This window comes from Peromyscus leucopus, chromosome 10 (assembly GCF_004664715.2).
Source record: "Peromyscus leucopus breed LL Stock chromosome 10, UCI_PerLeu_2.1, whole genome shotgun sequence".
Lineage (NCBI taxonomy): Eukaryota > Metazoa > Chordata > Mammalia > Rodentia > Cricetidae > Peromyscus > Peromyscus leucopus.
Genome location: NC_051071.1, coordinates 77,264,799 through 77,283,874, shown reverse-complemented (window position 1 = coordinate 77,283,874; position 19,076 = coordinate 77,264,799). Strand labels below are relative to the sequence as shown.

At 42.2% G+C, this 19,076-nt stretch overlaps 2 protein-coding genes across 2 annotated transcripts; both read right to left on the bottom strand.

Annotated features, from left to right (window-relative positions):
• Window positions 1-3,897: 3,897 nt before the first annotated feature.
• LOC114701735 (C-X-C motif chemokine 2-like) lies at window positions 3,898-6,154 on the bottom strand. Its single transcript, XM_028881893.2, has 4 exons — window positions 5,758-6,154; window positions 5,548-5,671; window positions 5,348-5,431; window positions 3,898-4,584 (listed from the first exon to the last, which is right to left on the bottom strand). The coding sequence occupies exons 1-4, from the start codon at window positions 5,837-5,839 to the stop codon at window positions 4,569-4,571; spliced, it is 306 nt and encodes a 101-aa protein (XP_028737726.1). The 5' UTR covers window positions 5,840-6,154; the 3' UTR covers window positions 3,898-4,568.
• Window positions 6,155-16,565: 10,411 nt separating this feature from the next.
• LOC114701736 (growth-regulated alpha protein) lies at window positions 16,566-18,536 on the bottom strand. The gene is made up of 4 exons (XM_028881894.2): window positions 18,282-18,536; window positions 18,071-18,194; window positions 17,867-17,950; window positions 16,566-17,167 (listed from the first exon to the last, which is right to left on the bottom strand). Exons 1-4 carry the CDS (start codon window positions 18,355-18,357, stop codon window positions 17,152-17,154), a joined length of 300 nt encoding a protein of 99 aa, XP_028737727.1. The 5' UTR covers window positions 18,358-18,536; the 3' UTR covers window positions 16,566-17,151.
• Window positions 18,537-19,076: the final 540 nt, after the last annotated feature.

The window sequence follows — 19,076 nt, the reverse complement described above, 5'->3', positions numbered from 1 at the left end:
AAGGCTTGTTTTACAGAAAGGCTTGACCAGGCAGAGAAACCCACCCCCAGCGTGGGCAGCAAAATTCCATGGGAGCAATATATGAAAAAGGGGTTGGGGAGGAAGACGGTAAGCGGACTAGCAGCATTAACCACTCTGTGACGTCTGACTGTGGATAAAGTATGAGCAGCTGCCCCAAGCTCCTGCTGCCATGGCATGGCCAGCTTGAACTGGAGGACAGAATAAACTCCCACTTGCTTTCGTCAGGTATGTTATCACCCAAATAAGAAGCTAACGTGTGCATCCTGGATGTTCATTCACCTCAAATTAAACCTGTGCTTCCTAATTCACACCTTGCTAATGTTCCCCTACCAGACACTTTTCTCGCTCTTCGTTAGCCTGCTACATTCCTGTTCAGGTGAAGTTTGCAAGCATTCCTGTTCAGAAAACACTGCTGGAAGTCCTTGCGTTAGCCTGGTGTTTCCTAGTCCTTTGTTTCTTTTCAGCTATGGTAAGAACTTTCAAGTGTCAACAGAACATTTTCAATAAACTTGGGATAAAAAAAAAGACTGGTGCTTCAATATACGGACACTGAAACTCACTCTTCCAAGTATCAGCTGTGTAAGACAAGTGTAATAAAACTCTGAGTGAAGCTAACGGTGCCCACATTGTCTAACACTAGTGAATACTTAAAATCAGCATAACAGACCCCAGTGTTGAACTGACAACTCAATGTTGAGAGAAATAATCGTGGAGAAGTGGCAGAAGTGCAATTATTTGCTAATATAATGATCAGTATGCCTTTAGTGAGAAGCAACTATGGAATGCTGTAGGGCATACCTGAGTTTTGTGATATCACCAAGAAAACAACCTATGTAAGTATACAAGAGCTGCTTCCGGCAGAGGCAGGTGGATCTCTGAGAGTTCAAGGCCAGCAGGATCTACACAGAAGTTCCAGACAGGCATATGTAGAGAAGCACACAGCAGAAGCAAAACTGCTTCTTCAGTCCAGTGAAACTATAAATATGATAACTAGACATGAGATCTCAGTTGAATATAATAATTCCATTTACTAAACAGTGTAGATTGAACTGTAAGAATATTATCACCACCACCCTGTAGTGGGTAGCCATTCCAGCTTGGATCTGGAAGTTCCAACCCCCATTGAGACTCTGGCAACTGTCACGCCTACGAGGCGGGGCGAGGGGAGGCGCCGCGGGACCCGAGAGCTGGATGGGCCAGCGCTCTCTCTGGGCGCGCTCTCGGTGCCGGGACGCTGACCAGTGCAGATTGACTGTGTAGAGCTCCGGAGAACACCGCTGGACTGCATTACACCTTCCCCAGACCCTGCGACCTACCCATTACTTAATTTGTGAGTTTCGCCATTAAATAAATATCCTTTTAAGCTCTCGGGTCCCGCGGCGCCTCCCCTCGCCCCGCCTCGTAGGCGTGACAGTTGCCAGAGTCTCAATGGGGGTTGGAACTTCCAGATCCAAGCTGGAATGGCTACCCACTACACCACCCCTAGTAAGAGAAATACTGATCTTTGCAGTCAGAATTTCTGAGTAATTAGAATTTTTCACTCTTACATGGATTTTGGTACTTGATAACTAGCCTGAATGCCCTCCATTTGTATCTCACAGTTTCTGATTCACTTAAAGCCAAAAGCCAGTTCTGGGTGTGGCAGCTCAAATCTGTAAACTTAGGCTTTCGGAGACTGAGGTAGGAGGATCAAGAGTTAGGATCAGCCTGGGTCTCCAAAGAGGGCGTAACCCAAAGCAAAAGAAACAAGAACTCTCTCCAGCTAGGCTTTGTCTTTGTAAGTGTCCCAACAGACCAAATATAGGATGAACTGTGTCAGGGCAGACAACAGAGAATATTTGCAAACTCTCTGCGGGCAGCTCTGATGGGTTCAGGCACCACATTCTCCAGAGCGATTTGTTGTCTTGTCCCTCCTTACTGAAAAAGGAAGGAAAAAGACACTAGACATCAGCCGATAAGGAAGTAGATTTCTTTACAGTTTGTGTTGTTCAAGGGGGAAAGGAAGTCTGGGATGTAATAAAACTCTTAATAAAGTCATGACCTTGTCTGGAGGAGGAACTATGCAGTTTTACAGGATCCAGTGACATCTGCAGTTAATTTAATAGATGCTTTAATGAGAAAGTGTGTGTGTGTGTGTGTGTGTGTGTGTGTTTTATGTGGATATGTACAAGTGTGTGTGTATACTATGTATGTTTGTTTTGTGTGGATGTGTGTATGTGTGTGTGAATGTATGTGGAGGGCAGAGGCCATCACCATGTCCAGCTTTGATGTGGGGGTGGGGAATCCAGACGCAGGTTCTCACGCTCGTGTGGCAGACCCTCTCTGCAGACACACTGCTGGCTGAACCACCTCCCTAGTCCTGGAGAAGGTTTTCTTCTGTAAGAATCGCCCGTGAGGGCACAAAGCGAGTCTCAGCATGTCACAACAGTCTGTCTTTTTATGTCCTTTTCCATAACCATATCAAGATCTACTGAAATCCACCCTCTATGTGTAAGCTATCAGGACAGTGGAATTCACAATAAATCAGCAATTCATATTTGGTCAGGAGTTATATGCTATGTCCATGTACTTAAAACCGAATTACTAAAAATAAATTATGAGTTCCAATTCCAATGTCTCGTTCGGCGCCTCAGTCAGGCCATATTTAACATACTTTCTGTCTGCATCAGCAAATCAAACTCTTGAAGTGAAAAATTAATAGAATTGGGATTATCGTGTCACTTAATAGTCTCAAAAATCAAAATATCTCATTTACCTAACAAGGAGAAATACCATTGAGTTTTATCAAAAGAGATTAACTTAGTCTGGTACAAGTGATCTGACAGGAGGCAATGGGAAGAAATGTGGATTTTTTAATTAGGGAGGGGCAATGAATACAAATGCAGAAGAATGAGAGGGGAGGGTAAAATAATAGTAAGAATGTCTGGAAAAGTCATAAAGAATCATAGTATTAATGAGTGCTGGACCACGAGGCAAGTCCTGACCCCCATGGCACACCTCATGGTGTACACAAGGATTGACGGGCCAGGGACAGGTCCCAGTGAATCACATCTCTCTGTGTGTCTGTGTCTCTGTCTCTCTCCCTTTCTCCTTCCCTCCTCTCTCTCTCTCTCTCTCTCTCTCTCTCTCTCTCTCTCTCTCTCTCTCTCTCTCTCTCTCTCTCTCTCTCTCTCTCTCCAGTTCCCACATACATACCCTTTCTTCCTATCCAGGTCTGGAGGGTATTTTCTTGGGCTCAGCTTTCCCTACCTCACATGACAGTCGTTATTTCTATTCTGGAGGTTCAGTGTGCTCCTATCTGTTTGGGAAGTTTAAGTTAAAACTGACTGGCTTAGAGAGCATTTAAACCTGGTAACATTAGGACAGCATTACATTTCAGGACATTAAACCATCTCTCTCCCTCATTGTGGTTTTCACACTGATTAAGCACTCAGCCTCCCACTTTTTGTAAGTTTTGTCTTCATTGCCCAAGTCGAGATCCAAGGAAGGACCTGCCACACCACTGTAGTTCAGACTCAACTTCATGATGAAGGAAAGCAAGACATGTTTATAAAAAACATAAATAATTAAAGGCTTAGGAAAACAATTTAAATGAGAGCTTTAAAAAACACTTGTTAAAATTTCAAAAACTATTGTACTAGTGTTGAACCTCCAGTTGGTTCTAGTGGGAAAAAGTATCCTACATAGACTTTGAAAGGCATCAAATATGCCTTCTTGAGAAAAACAAGGGAGGCGTCAGCTAGTAGCTGTCCTTGTAGGAGCAATGATTTGTTATGCATCGCTGACACCTTGGGTACAATGGGGAACAGAAGACTGAGATGTATAAAACAGACGTAAGCATGGAATTTTTTTAATTTAAAATTTTATTTTCTCATTATTTGTAAAAGTACAGGAATAAATAAATGTCTCTACTTCAAGACATGAGAAATCATGACAAAATAATTGCTAGCCAAGGCACTGTGCCTTACAAAGAAGACATAAAATGTCCAAGAGATATTCACAGTACAGTTATTAAAAAGTCAACATCAGAAATACTGCTCACATAGTGTAAAAAAAAACTGAAAAATAAATAACAGCTATTCTATTCTTCTCAATACTTAGAAAATTGATGTGTACATGCACAATCCTACCTTGAAAGTGATCTGACTGCATGTCTGTGTCCCCCCCATTTGTCCCCAGCCTCTATCATAGGAGAGGCATGATGTAGCTGGCACCTAACTCACTCGCTTAGACAGTAATGAGTGAAAAGATTTAAAAATCCACCACCTTCCAACTACGTAAGTTAAACAACTTTGACTTAGCACATTAAAATGACCTTTTAAAATATCACAGTGAATTGCCAAACACATTGATATCTTTATATATCACAACAAACATAACATTATCTGAGAATTGAAAAATAAATAAATAAATACATATATAAATAAATAATTAAGCAGGAAGACACATCAGGAACAATCCAGGCTTCCCGGTTGCTGTGTGTTTTCTTTCTTCTCTTCGATTCTTCTCCTTCAGGTACAGCAGCCCATACTCCGATTCTCCCCAGGTCAGTTGGCCTTGCCTCTGTGATGAGAAAATGCGTGCTGTTAGTGGGTATGCGAAAGACTGGTGGCAGAGTTCTCTTCTTTCTCCTTCTTCATCTGGACCTTGTCTGATTCTCCCAGTGCAGTCACCTCTCATCTCCCCCCAAGAAACTGTTACCTAAGCCTGTCTAGCAATAAACATTCTGGATGCTTTGAAATTACAGTAGGAGAGTTGGGCTTCCGATGGTACTAGCTTCACACCGTCTGAATGAGATGAAGAATAAAACTATAAAGACATGGCTTTCCATGTAGAGTAAACACGACTAGCGCCTGTTATTGTTTCGTTGAAGACAGGACAAGAGGGAGAGTCTACACTTGAACTTCAAAAATGGTCTCACTGCAAAACCTCTGTTGTTCATCAAGAAGCCTCAAAGGAACACCGTGACCCAAACCAGGAGTTACACTTTACAGCTCAAAGACATGGAAAGGTCAGGGATAAGTACTGTATCTTAGTAGACAAGAGGCTTGGCAATGCCGATAGTCAATTCTACTTAATTCTTAGGGGTCCACACATCGACCATCCATTAGAGTAGGGCTTTTGAGTGTGTAGATGGTAGAAGCAGGTCGTATCTTTCTGACGCTAGAGCAAACTGATGATTACGAGGCAAAGTTAACTATAAAAATAATAATCCAGGTATCTGGTCTGTAGTTAACCTTGATTTTCCCCTGATAAATTTTCAGGAATCAGACCCCAGTACTACGACCAAGACTCCAGTCAAGTGGAAGAACAACTCAGGACTCACTTGTTCAGTATCTTTTGGATGATCTTCCGGACCAAGGGGGCTTCAGGGTCGAGGCAAACTTCCTGACCATCCTTGAGAGTGGCTCTGCAGAGAGAAAGGAGGACCCTTATAAGACCTGAGGCTCCGCTGAATGAGCATGGGGTTGTAAGGGGGTCTGGGCGACTCTGGCAGCGGCAGAGGTTGCCTGGGGAGACACTCACATGACTTCCGTCTGGGTGCAGTGGGGTCCTGGGGGCGTCACCTTCAAGCTCTGAATGGTCTTGAAATCGATCCTTGATATGGTCCTGGGGCACTGACAGCGCAGCTCAGTGGCCAAAACCGCTCCTGTGGGAAAAGACACTGGGTCAGCGGGGCTGTGGGCGGCTGCGCCCACCTGAGGCTCCTCCAGGGATGGCAGCCGCGGGTCCCACCTGTAGCCTGGCGGCTGGTGGCCAGCAGCAGCAGCAGCAGCATCAGAGCGGCGCAGAGGAGTGGACGGGTGGCTGGGGCCATGGCGCTGAGAAAGGAGTGTGGTTGGAGTCTGGAGCGCAGGAGCTGGCTGGAGACTCAGTGGTGCGATCTGAGGTTTTGGAGCCCCGCGAGCCCTTTTTATGCATGGTGGCTGGAAAAGCCCGAGCCGAACCCCCGGGCTGGGGAAATTCCCCGAGCTTAGGGTCTCCGCATCAGGAAGAAGGACAGCGCCCCGCCCCTCAGCTGAGTGGGTTGAGGACACCCGCAAGCGCGTGCTGCCTGCCTCATCCTAATGCCCTTCCCTGAGGGACCCTGGGATGTCCCTCCCCAAACCCTCAAGAGGAAGGAAGTGACCTCTGAGCTGCAGTGACCACCTGATAGAGATAGTGGTCACCCAGTGACTTCTCACAGGGATGATGTCATCAGTCAGTGGAGACATAATAGCTGTGGGGAACTTTAGTCATTAGGACTGGAGGAATTAAAAGGGAGGGGGGCTTCTCTGTTCGTTGCCTATTCATGGACACTTCTAGAATAAATGAAGATTTTACCTACATCTGCATAAGTACACTCTTGAAATATATAGTCATCTCAAGCTACACAGAAGAGTAGTTTGTTCCTGATGTGTAACAAGCCCGAATAAATTACTTTTGTGTCATATCCTTCCACGGGGGTTGGGGAAAAAGATGTGTCAAAAGCTTAACTCATGCTTAACCGAGGACACAGTGTTGTAATCTCCGAGACACTTCCCCTGTGAAATGCTGGAACTTCCGAGGCTTGAGTGTGCCCATGAGCACCAACCACATCGGGTGTAAGAGATCTCAGTGAATTCAGGAAATTAAAGACCTGGTGGTTTCCTGGAGCACCTGGGGGAGGCAGTGCTCTGAGGACTCTCAAGTACACAGTGAAGTCTCCAAAGTCAGTGCTGACGTAAAAACGAAGTAGAGTCTTTCATATGTACATGTAGCAAAAACATGCACCTGTGAAATACCTAAGTGCTAGGTTACAATCTCATTCCTTGTGTGTGTGTGTATGTGTGTGTGTGTGTGTGTGTGTGTGTTTAACACAAATCCCTCTTTCTCTTCCCCCATGGCTTCTTTTTAAAATTATTTTATGTTCATTGGTGTTTGACCTGCATGTATATCTGTGTGGGAGTGTCGGAAGCCCTGGAACTGGAGTTACAGACAGGTGTGAACTGCCATGTGAGTGTTGAAGATGGAACCCAGATCCTCCAGAAGAACAGCCAGTGCTCTTAACCAGGAACCATCTCTGCAAACCCCATTTCATTTCTGCTTTCTAGGGTTTTCGTGAGCCAGGGATTTGATTTCCCTAGCAAGAGCATGTTTTGCTTTCACTGACTGTGATGAGCTGTTGTAAATGCTCACCTCTGGCCTTTGTCATTCACTAGTTCATTTCCTCGCACTGGGTTTTAATTCTTAGTCAGATAACGTGCAGTTTTAAATGGTTTGGGTGTGGATCTGGGTACAGCTCTCTGAGGGCTGTGCAGATATCTTGCAGAGAGGTGTGGAAAGGGCAGCCAGAGGCAGGTTGATGCTCAGAGCTGCCAGGTAGAAAGTTTTGTGCCACTAGTGACAAGGACATGGAATTCTACCCCCTGCTGCTGCTGCTGCTGCTGCTCTAGTTTCTTGTCTCCAAAATGCACATGATGGTGGTAATTACCTCAAAATGTTAAGATGAATAAATGTTAATGTTTGTATGAAACAGCAGTGTATGTTAAATGCTAAAATTGTAAATAAAAAATGCCTTTGCCTCCATATTGCTAAAAACAAAACTCACCTAGGAATAATTTTTTTTTCTTATACACAAAGAAAAAAGAATTCTTTAAAAACAAAAACTTTTTTTTTGTTATTTTTTTCTTCTTAGGAAATGATTTAGAGCAGAAAGTGATGATACATACTTTTAATCCCAGCACTTAGGAGACAGAGGCAGGCAGGGCTATGTGAGCCCCAGAACACCCAGATCTGTATAATGAGACTCTGTCTCAAGAAAAAAGAATTTAGGATGAGTCTCTTATTTAACTTAACTAGTTTTAGTAATTAAAACTACAAACTGTAAATAAAAGTCATCTCAATTATTAGGAAACATTATAAATAATTAGATGTTTCCTGAGATAAGTGATTTATAACATCCAGAAATTTGTTTTAATGTTTATATGTCATGGCTTAACTTCAACTCTCCTAATGTTTAAAACTGATGGACTAGTATAGAATCTCTGAAGTATTTGTTGTTGTTTACTCACAGTAAGACATGTGGTGTATTTAATTTAACAAAATATGTATGCTCCCCCCCCCCATCAATATATCTCCTCTTCAAAATTAAAGCCAGTGGAAATGGAGTTTTCTAGGAGGCATTTTAGTCCTAGGAATTTTATTTGGTTTTTATTTTCTTAGATAAAACTCACAGACTCTGTCAACCTAATTTGAGCACTTGTTCAGGTTTTAATAACTGAAATATTTGTCTTCAGTATTAGCAGGATGCTGTTCAGTCTGTTTGTCTCCTTACGGTGATGTTAAAAAACAGAAAATATCTGCTGTAAGGATTCCAGATGTAATCTGATACGTTGCATAAGCAAACACTCAGAGAGAATAAAGCACAAGGCTCCTACGGTAGTTGCCAAAGTGTAAAAATGTTTCAAGAAGCAGCTGGGCGGTGGTGGCCCATGCCTTTAATCCCAGCACTTGGGAGGCAGAGCCAGGCGGATCTCTGTGAGTTCGAGGCCAGCCTGGGCTACCAAGTGAGTTCCAGGAAAGGCGCAAAGCTACACAGAGAAACCCTGTCTCGAAAACCAAAAAAAAAAAAAAAAAAAAAAAAAAAAAATGTTTCAAGAAGCAATCGCTAAATATATGCCTGCAGCTGTGTAGTAAAACAACAGTTGCTTACAAAATGAGATACTGACGGTTTTCCTTTTTACACAGTGTCAGTCTTCATAGTCAATCCCTAGCCTTTGGCTTGCTGGTTGTTTTTTTTTTTTTTAACTTTAAAGAAAAATGGCATTCTACCAAAATAATGCAATTCTTTTTGAAGTGTTAAGCATCATCTCCAGCCAGTTACACTTTGTATGAGTAGAGTGACAAATTCTATGCCCGGACTTTAAAGTCACACTAGCACCAATTTGAAGGGGATGGAATCATCACTACACATTAGTTTATGATCCTTTCACTATTTAACACACTTACTATGTCTTTCCATTTTAGTGAGGACCACATGGTAGAGCTTTTAAATCCGGAGCTGTGTTCACCCTGAGCATGCATGCAGCTGCAGGAACCATCTAGTGGGCAGTGCTGCTCTTCCTGCATACCACCAGCAATCAAGATGTCTCAACTGCCAGCCCTCTTCTATTGCAATTAGTGCTTCCAGGATAATGAGAGAACCTGGCTGAGGACAGAATGATGATATCTTTATGCTGCATTAAATCCCTGAACCCAGGGATGGAGAGATGGCTCAGGAGTTAAGAGCCCTTGCTGCTTTTGCAGAGGAGCCAGGTTTGGTACCCAGGACCCACATGGCAGCTGACTCTGTAACACTAGTTCTAGGGAGTTCAGTGCCCTAGAACTGGCCTCTGTGGGTACCAAGCATGCATGTGATACTCATGTATACATTTAGGCAAACACTCATACACGTAAAATAAAAAGGAATAACTAAGACATCCCTAGACCTCTCAATTTATTCAATCCAAAGTATTCAATGAGTACAACTCTGATATATTTGTTCTTTATGCCTGACTTAAGCTTCTCCTGTTCACCTGTGATGACAGAGCCCTAACTTTCTTTTGGAAACCAGGACTCTGTTTTGCAGTCCTTGCTATCTCTCTTTCTTCGCACTATTGGTTCATGACAAGTGACCCTACCCCACAGCTCTGGGAGTAAGCTGACAGTCCCACAGAGAATTGCCAGTTCTTTGTGTCTGAGTCTACACATCGTAGATGCCTTGGTAAATTCACCAGCGGGCAAATGACATAATCTTGTCCATGTCCAGAAAAATTCCCTCGAGTCCTTCTCATCAGGAAACGATAAAAACCAAAACAAAACAGGTCTTTACTTCCTGCTGAGTTGCAGCTGGCAGAACAGAAGCTTGGGACTTTGCCAGGACATGGGAGAGGCTACCCGAAGCTGAGCCAGTAGGGAGAAAAGGCATCTTGTTTGAGTGAGAAGAGTCACCGGGTATAACCTTTGATCTTGGAGACTCAGTCCTCCACCCGCTCACCTGTCTTTTGGTATCATGGGAAAATGAAATGATTCTCGTTTTCATTCAGTCCGTTTCAAGTGGAGTTATATGTTACTGATTCTACTTACTGATAGATTTTCTACCACGATGGACATTTCAGCTTGATTTTAAACTTTCTTCTTTCTCCTTTGGTCTCAGCATTTTCAACACCATTTACCCCTATTTATAATGTGGGAATGAGATTAGTTGCTTTGGGCACCACGAGAGTTGAGAGACCCTACAACCCTTGAACTCTTATTGTAACAAGGGAGATACAAAAATAAGGCGGAAGATACCCTGATAAGCTGCATGAGATGCACTCAAGGTGTTTGGAGAAAAGCAGTAGCTAACACGGCTCTCTCGGTGGCTTTGTGAACACTGTCAGGCATGCTTTCATGGAGGACATGCTCACTTCTGACAGTTTTAAAGAGGTTTTTACAGGAAAAGGAAATAACCCTGAGAGAAGGGAAACCTCCTTGAGGGAGAGGATAGAGCAAATAAAGGTGTGTTTGGAAGACATATACAAGTAGTAGAGGCAGTAAATGATGATCACAATATGATTTGTTGTATGTTTTTGCTCTTTTGGGGGACCGGCCACCTACCTCCCAAATAAACCACACACGGAGGCTTATGCTTACTTATAAATGTCCAGCCTTAGCTTGGCTTATTTCTAGCAATCTTTCCTTAACTTTGAATTATCCCCTTTATCTTTTGCCTCTGGATGTTTACCTTTTCTTACTTCTGTAATCTTACTTTAAATCTTACTCTGTAGCTGGCTATGTAGCTGGGTGGCTGGCCCCTGATGTCCTCCTCCTTCTCTCACTCCTAGATCTCTCCTCTCCCAGATTTCTCCTTCTACTAATTTTTTCTGCCTGCCAGCCCCTCCCATTCTTTCTCCTGCCTTGCTATTGGCTGTTTAGCTCTTTATTAGACCATCAAGTGTTCTAGACAGGCACAGTAACACAGCTTCACAGAGTTAAACAAATGCAACATAAACAAAAGTAACACACCTTAAAAATAATATTCCCCAACAGTGATCCCCTCCCCTGGGTCCTTTAGGAATTGAGACTGAAGAGATCAAGAACCTGTATGAACGGTGTTTCAGATTCATTGTGATTTTTGACCAGGACTCAGTAAATCAATACGCTATGCCTTTCAGTCTTATTGTACCCAGAGACTTTCCCCAAAGTGCCTTTTCCTGTCACACAGCTGTACTTCTTGAGGCATGCTTGTTTGTAATGTTTGCCAGTTTTTCTCTGTATGTATACTGAGTTAAGTCCACCTTTTAAAAAAAAAACTCAATGGTATGTCTCCTTGTAAGATAAATGAGATATTTTGATTTTCAAGACTGTTAAATGATACTCACAGTACTATTAATTGTTCAGTTAAAGAATTTGATTTGGCCGGGCGGTGGTGGCGCACGCCTTTAATCCCAGCACTCGGGAGGCAGAGTCAGGTGGATCTTTGTGAGTTCGAGGCCAGCCTGGGCTACCAAGTGAGTTCCAGGAAAGGCGCAAAGCTACACAGAGAAACCCTGTCTTGAAAAACCAAAAAAAAAAAAAAAAAAAAAAAAAAAAAAAAAAAAAAAAAGAATTTGATTTATTCATTTGGGAAAAAAGTATGCTAAACACGGAATAACCAATAAAAATACAAAGAGCAGAACTGGAACCCATAATTCATTCCTAGCAATTCAATTTTAGTTGCTTAGCCTATAGCTCCTGGCTAAATACAAATTGCTGATTTATTCTGAATTCCATTGTCCTGATAGCTTACACATAGAGGGTAGATTTCAGTAGATCTTGACTCAGTTATAGAAAATGACATAAAAAGAAAGACTATTGCAACATGCTGAGACTTGCTTTGTACCAACATGGATTATTCTTAGAAAAAAAAACTTTCTCCAGGAATAGGGAGATGGTTTAGTCATCAAAAAATCTGCCACACAAGCATGAGAACCTGAGTTTGAATTCCCTGCCTCCACATAAACCTGGACATGTTGTTGACTTCTGCCCTCCACATGCATTCACACACACATGTACACACATCCACATAAAACAAACATACACAGACACACATGTGCATACACACACAGGCACACACACACACACACACACACACACACACACACACACACACACACTTTCTCATTAAAGCATTCTTTAAATTAACTATAAATATCATTGGACCCTATAAAATTGCATAGTTCTTTCTCCAGAAATGATCATGACTTTATTAAGGGTTTTATTGCATCCCATACTTCCTTTCCCTCCAAATAAAACAAACTGGGGGAGGGGGAATCTGCTTCCTTATTGGCTGATGTCTAGTGTCTTTTTCCTTCCTTTTTCAGTAAGGAGGGACAAGATAACAAATCGCTCTGGAGAATGTGGTGCCTGAATTCTTCAGAGCTGCCCATAGAGAGTTTGCAAATATTCTCTGTCGTCTGCCCTGACACAGTTCATCCTTTATTTGGTCTGTTGAAACACTTACAAAGACAAAGCCTTGCTAGAGAGAGTTCCAATTTCCTTTTTTCAAGACATGGTTTCCTTGAAGACCCAGGCTTCAACTCTTGATCTTCCTATTAGCCTGTGTTTGGGGAGAGGGGAGTGGTGACCCATAGACTCTTGACAATTTGTTTGGATGTTATTTCTACTGGGAAGCTGCTATTTGCATCTAAAGCTGTTTCCATGGCCAATGCGCATATGTCATGTTGTGAGATTTATCCATTGTCTACCCTGAGGAGAGTGGGAAGGCTGGGGATTTTTTAGGTTCAAATTACATACCAAAATAAAATGATGATGAGTCTTAAAATCAAAAGACACTTCTTAGATGCTTATAACATATAAGGGATAGTGACATATTTTAAAAAGGTAAATAAAGTAAATCAGAAAAACAAAAATTCTTTCATGTGTAAGACACTTCCATCTACTCATACAGCTAGTCTTTTTTTATTCTTGTAGTAAGGATATTTTTATTCTTTCAATAATCTGTAAATATTTGAATTCATTTTAGCTAATACTAAATAATAATTAATACTAATCTCATATATTAAATCTGGAAGTATTCCAAGATTCTTTTACAAATGGCTTTTTTTGAAATTTCGGTTTTTTTGAGATAGGGTTTCTCTGTGAAGACCTGATTGTCCTGGAACTTGTTCTATAGATCAGGCTGGCCTCGAACATACAAAGATCTGACTGACTCTGCCTCCAGAGCGCTGGGATTAAAGGTGTGTACCACCATTGCCCTACACAAACAACTCTTAATACAAAACTTTGTATTTCCATTTGCTTAAAAAATTGTAAAGCCCTTTGTGGAAATAATGTCATGTAATTAAATTGCATTATATTCATGTAATACAGCCTAAGAAATATGGGAACTCCAAAATTTACAAAGCGATGTCTGAAATAAACATAAGAAATGAGGAAATATCTCCACGGTAGTATTTTTATCATATGAAATGCTTATGCTGCATATGGAAAAGCAAGATGACTCTGGCATTGTGAAAGCAAATTTAGGAAGCTGAGGGGTAAGTTACTAACCACAGACATGCACAGTGTATGGTCATATCTATTTCAACAAGAAAAGCAAGGTCATCTCCAAAAGTGATGATTAGGGTGTGGTCTCTATAGCATTTCAACATTTTCCATGTGTGAATATTCTTCAAGGCCAGTATGTTGCCTCCTGTAGGGGAAGTTTTCTTTGCACTGTAAAAAAACAAACAACCAAGAAAAAACCCTGTGATTTATACAGTTGCAGAAGAGCTATCTACAGATGTCAGTCAAGCCAATTCAGTTATATTTTTGAACTTTTCCATACTATTAACGATATTTCATGATCTTCCCTCTTAAGCATTGAGAGAGTCAGTTAGAATCATTATCTATGGGAAGCCAACATGGTAGCAATTCCTGTAATCCCAGAACTTGAGGGTCTGAGGCAGGTGAATTATATAGTCAAGGCCAGCATGAATCATGTAGTGACACCCTATCTCTAATACATTTTTTTAAGACAAGATTTCATGTAGCCTGTGATGGCTGTTACATCACCATGTAGCCAAGACAAGTCTTGAACTACAGATCTTCAAAGCACAGGGATTATAGGTGTGTGCCACCATTACACCAGGCACAAAGAATCTTTAACTATGACTTCTGGTTTGTGTATTACTCTTTGTTAGTCTCTCCAAATTGTTTTATGTATTTTAGTGTTATTTGTAAAATTTTAAAATTACTTTGTTTCTCCTACAATGGCCCCCTTTATATTTTGAATCAGACTTCATTCTCTCATGACTACTTGTTTTTATATATGTATTCATTAATAGATAAGTTGTTCATAAATGTATCATCAATACATTAGTGTAGCTTGGATTCTAAGGGCTCCCTTGGGGGAGGGGGTGAGAAGGTGCGATTTCAACAACACAGACACTGGGAGTCCGTTGAAAGCAAATAACGAACTCATTTATTCAGTAACAGGGAAGGCCTTATATACCCACCCTCCTCCCAGTACCCAGTCTGTGTGGTTGTCCCACATTGGCTTTGCACGATCAGGAATTCTGACAGTGACCAGGACCTCTGACAGTGACCAGGAACTCTGATAGCTCCTGTTGCTAGGCCCTCAGGCAGACTCCAGGTTGGCTCTTAAGGAGTACATTATATGCATGCCTTGGCAACTGGTCTGAGCCAATTTCCATGACCCTATGGGCCTGTCCTACTACATATTAGTAACTGTATTATTAGTAATTGATGATGTAATTAGTAATTGATGTATATGGGGTTCCTTTCAGATAGATTTTATGTGATGGGACACATTTTTTAATTATTTCAATTTCAAGCTAGGATCAAATATTTAAGATATATCTTTAAGCAGCATATATCACCTTACTTACACAGCCAGATAATCTTTGACTTTTAATTACAGTATCAATTACATGTAAGTTTGTTGTAATTGTATTATTGTTACATTAAAGTCTATTACACAATTGTTTTATTTATTGTACAGTCTCCAAAATCAAGCTCAAAATTTTGAAATTTAAATGTAGAATCATTTTAGACTTAGAAAAAAAATTATGGGGAAAGGTCCCTTGTCTGACATTCTGTTTGGTGTCCCCTACTATCAACATGCTACATAGTTATGGTGTACTTATCAAACACAGAGACTGATCCCAGTGCAGTGCTGTTCACTCAACCCAGGTCTTTATTCAAATTTCACCAGTATTCCATCCATGTCTTTTTTTTTCCTTTTTATTCCAGACTCCAGTCCATTACACACATTGTATGTGGTTCTCATCTCTTTGTTTGTCTCCTCTGATCTGTATAAGTTTTTGATAGTGCCTTGTTTTCCCTCACCTGGACAATTTTGAAGAGTGCTTGCTGGGTATTTTGAGGAATGTCTGTCCCTTCTATTTGAATTTGTATACTGTCCCCTTGCATACAGAGAGATTCTGAGTTATGTGGAAGAGTGCAAATGTGACTGATGGCCCTTCCCTTTCCTGTCCCTTACTACCAGGGGCTGGACCACAGCCATTCCTAAGTCTTGACTAGTGATAATAGTGTTGACCATGTGGTAGGGTTTGGGGCTTATAAACTTTCTCCACTACACTGCTCTTCTTATGTCTACCATGGAAGTAAATCATCAGCCCCAACTCAGAGTCCCATGGGTTGGGAAATTAAGCCTGACCTTTGGGAATTTTTTTGTTGGACTCCCCAGATACTTACATTATTTCTTTAGGTTTTTGCATGCCCGGTTGAGGCCATCTCTTTTATTCTATTTTATGTTCCTCTTATATTTTTAAGTTCTAAATTTTGCATTTTTTTCAGGATTGCCTAGATATCCTAATATATGTTCTTGCCTCATTATAATTTTACTTAATACTTTAACCATTGATAAAGCATGGTATTTTCTGAAACCATACATCTCATTAGCTGTCATTCTGCTTTTTTAAACCATGTATTTTACCTCACAGTGTGTACTTATCTATATAAACCATTACTATTGTTTGCATTTTTCATAGCACAGAGCTTTAAAGTCCTTAGAAAGATCCACTTTTCACTTCTAGCTACCAACTTCATTAAAAGGGGGGAGATAATTGCACAGTTTGAAAGATCCATTTGCCAAAAGGATTGAAGAAGAGCCATTGTTAAGACGTTTATAAGAATTCAGGAATTTGTCAAGATTTTCTGCAGAGCCAGGCATGTCTGCTCTGTGTACCTGTAATCCCAACAGGGATTCCAGGGAGCCTGCAACAGGAACATTAGGAGTTCAAAGCTAGCCTAGGTAGCATACCATGACCCCTTTCTCAAAAATAAAGGACAAAAAGATGTCTAAAATATATAAAAAATCTATTTTTGAATAGAAAACTGGCCAGTGTAGAAAATATCAATGTTTTATATAAAACTAGAATCATCAAAGAGGTTGGGGGAGGGTGGAACGTGTTTTTCAGAAGTACCAATTCTTCCTTCTCAAGTAGGCAAAAGTCATGAGAAACGCCAGCCAGCACAGGTACAGGATTAAATATAAACCAGGGATGTCAAGAAGAATAAAACAAAAAGCACCCAGGTTATTTTTTGTTAAAACTTTTATTTTTATTTCCTTTGTAACAGTCCTTTGAACTTCTCTGTCACAAGACAAAGAGAAACATTGGTTAAAGAATATAACAGGGCATTATGCCCTACACACTAGACATAAAATGTCCAAGGGAAGCTTCAACACGTCAATGTTGACCATTAATATGAAAGATGACTTTCAATAAATAACTGACATTCTTTTTAAAACATACAAACATAGATTCCCACACATCCTCTCACCTAATACAAAACATGACCAAATGCTCTCATCTCTCTGCCTTTTTTTCCACCTCATACCCTTCTTTCACAGTGGTTGACACTTAATGGTCTCCCAATAAATATTAGTTTAATATTTCAAGCCTACCATCTTCAAACTGAACAACCAGAACTGAACTACCATTGATGAAACACATCCACATCGTTAAATATTAATGTAAAATAAAAATACACAAGCTTTGTGAAATAAATAAATACATAAATAAATAGGACTCCCATAAGGAACCATGGAGTGTGTTAAGCCAGTGTTGTCAGAAGCCAGCATTCACAGGCGCCACCATGGCAATCTTACTTCTTTCTCTGTCACTTGGGGATAACCCTGAAGTGGGAAAAGAGTCACTGTTAGAAGTAGTCATCAAAGCCCCTCTTCCCTTATCCCAGTTCCCTAGAGCCTAGGAAGGATTTCTACATGTCTACTACCCCTGCACCCAGAGCTGTGCAGCTGAAAACCTGAGTTCCTGTGAAGTCAACCACGTGGCTGGAAAAACAGCCAAACTACATGACCACGGGTTAATTTACAAAAGTGACTTTACTCTCATGCAGGGAACCCTGTGATGTAGTTGCTGTTAGCTCTCCTGCTTGACTTAAATTCAATAAATTATGTAACCTGCACACAGAGAACTTAGCCTTGCACCTAGAGAAATCTCACTGCCAAAAGCTCCCTTCTTCCTCAGGAAGGTTCCAGGGCACACTTTGCCAAGGATCCCCTTTTCCAGTCCCTTAAGGGACTTCATAGCGCCGCCGCCGGCCACTTCCACTTTATCTTTTAGGAACACACATTGCCACTTTCCATTTGCGTGGGGGTTTTGAATGTGGTGATAGCCAAGCCGGACACAGTTCTCTAGCATCAGAGTCAATTAATGATCTCCAGTGAAGATTAACTATGAAAGTCATAACTACAAGTTTCCTATCTCCAGGCAAACAGACTTTTCTCTGATATAATTAATGCTCGGCAGCCAGATACCAGTACACTGACCCATGACTCCAGTCCCAAGTACAAACACAAGTCACTACTCACGTCTTTAGCATCTTTTGGACAATCTTCTGAACCACGGGGGCTTCGGGGTTAAGGCAAGCTTCACGACCGTCCTTGAGAGTGGCACTGCAGAGGGAAGGATTGGACCCACATGAGGCAGGAAGTCCCCACTAGGATGAGTATGGGGGCAGCAGGAGGGTTTGGGCGACGCTGGAAGGGGCAGAAGCTGCGCTGATAGACACTCACATGACTTCGGTTTGGGTGCAGTGGGGTCCTGGAGGCGTCACCTTCAAGCTCTGGATGTTCTTGAGGTGAACCCCTGCCATGGTCTGCAGGCACTGACAGCGCAGCTCGTTGGCGACGGGTGCTCCTGTGGGAGAAGACACTGGGTCAGCGGAACTGTGGGCGGCTGCGCCCACCGGAGGCTTCCCCCCAGGACAGCAGCCGCGGGTCCTACCTGTAGCCTGGCGGCTGGTGGCCAGCAGCAGCAGCAGCAGAGCGGCGCGGAGGAGTGGACGGGTGGCTGGGGCCATGGCGCTGAGAAAGGAGTGTGGTTGGAGTCTGGAGTGCAGGAGCTGGCTGGAGGCACTGAGGCACGATCTGGGGCTCTGGAGCCCCGAGAACCCTTTTTATGCATAGTGGCTGGAAAAGTCCGAGCCCTGCGCCAGGGAAATTCCCGGAGCTCATGGTGTTTCCCCACATCCGGAAAGGACGTCGCTCCGCCCCTTTGCTCCACTCCCAAGGATTGGACTCTGGGATTTTTGCTTTTTGTCCCATAGTCCCAAGGGGGAGGGAGTGACGTGCTTCGGAGAAGTGACGGCTCAGGGGGAGTGGTGGGACTCAAAGGACCCCAGTGCTCAGGGAGTGGTGGGTCACACCCGCTATGTGCACGCGGGTGCCGCTCTGCTTAGGATTCCAGAAGGGATGACAGCGATTTGGGCGGATGGCAGCTTCTCCCGTCTTCTGAGTTTTGCAAATCCCGTTCATGTCTGAGATGAATGTACTCTTTAAAATTGTATCTATGGTCTCTTATTCCGTGTGAGGACATTTGCTTTTTTCTGTTTTTGTGATATCAAATAAATGGCATTTGGCCGCGTGCCTCGGCCCCCCTCAGGGAAGCATGGGAGGAGGAGGAAGGGGAGGAGAAGGAGGAGAAAGATCATTGCCAAGGTTAGCTCCGTGTTTATTTTAGAACAAAACAGCAACCTAGTCTTTGTCTTTTGAACTCTGGAACTTCCCAAACTCCAGTAGT

What these genes read in the sequence shown, in the direction of transcription:
- LOC114701736 (XM_028881894.2), bottom strand. Translation starts at nt 18,357, where the DNA reads ATGGCCCCAGCCACCCGTCCACTCCTCCGCGCCGCTCTGCTGCTGCTG. An exon ending in CACCAGCCGCCAGGCTACAG is followed by an intron (nt 18,195 to 18,281) that starts GTAGGACCCGCG and finishes CTTCTCCCACAG; the next exon opens with GAGCACCCGTCGCCAACGAG. An exon ending in TGCACCCAAACCGAAGTCAT is followed by an intron (nt 17,951 to 18,070) that starts GTGAGTGTCTAT and finishes TTCCCTCTGCAG; the next exon opens with TGCCACTCTCAAGGACGGTC.
- LOC114701735 (XM_028881893.2), bottom strand. Translation starts at nt 5,839, where the DNA reads ATGGCCCCAGCCACCCGTCCACTCCTCTGCGCCGCTCTGATGCTGCTG. An exon ending in CACCAGCCGCCAGGCTACAG is followed by an intron (nt 5,672 to 5,757) that starts GTGGGACCCGCG and finishes CTTTTCCCACAG; the next exon opens with GAGCGGTTTTGGCCACTGAG. An exon ending in TGCACCCAGACGGAAGTCAT is followed by an intron (nt 5,432 to 5,547) that starts GTGAGTGTCTCC and finishes TTCTCTCTGCAG; the next exon opens with AGCCACTCTCAAGGATGGTC.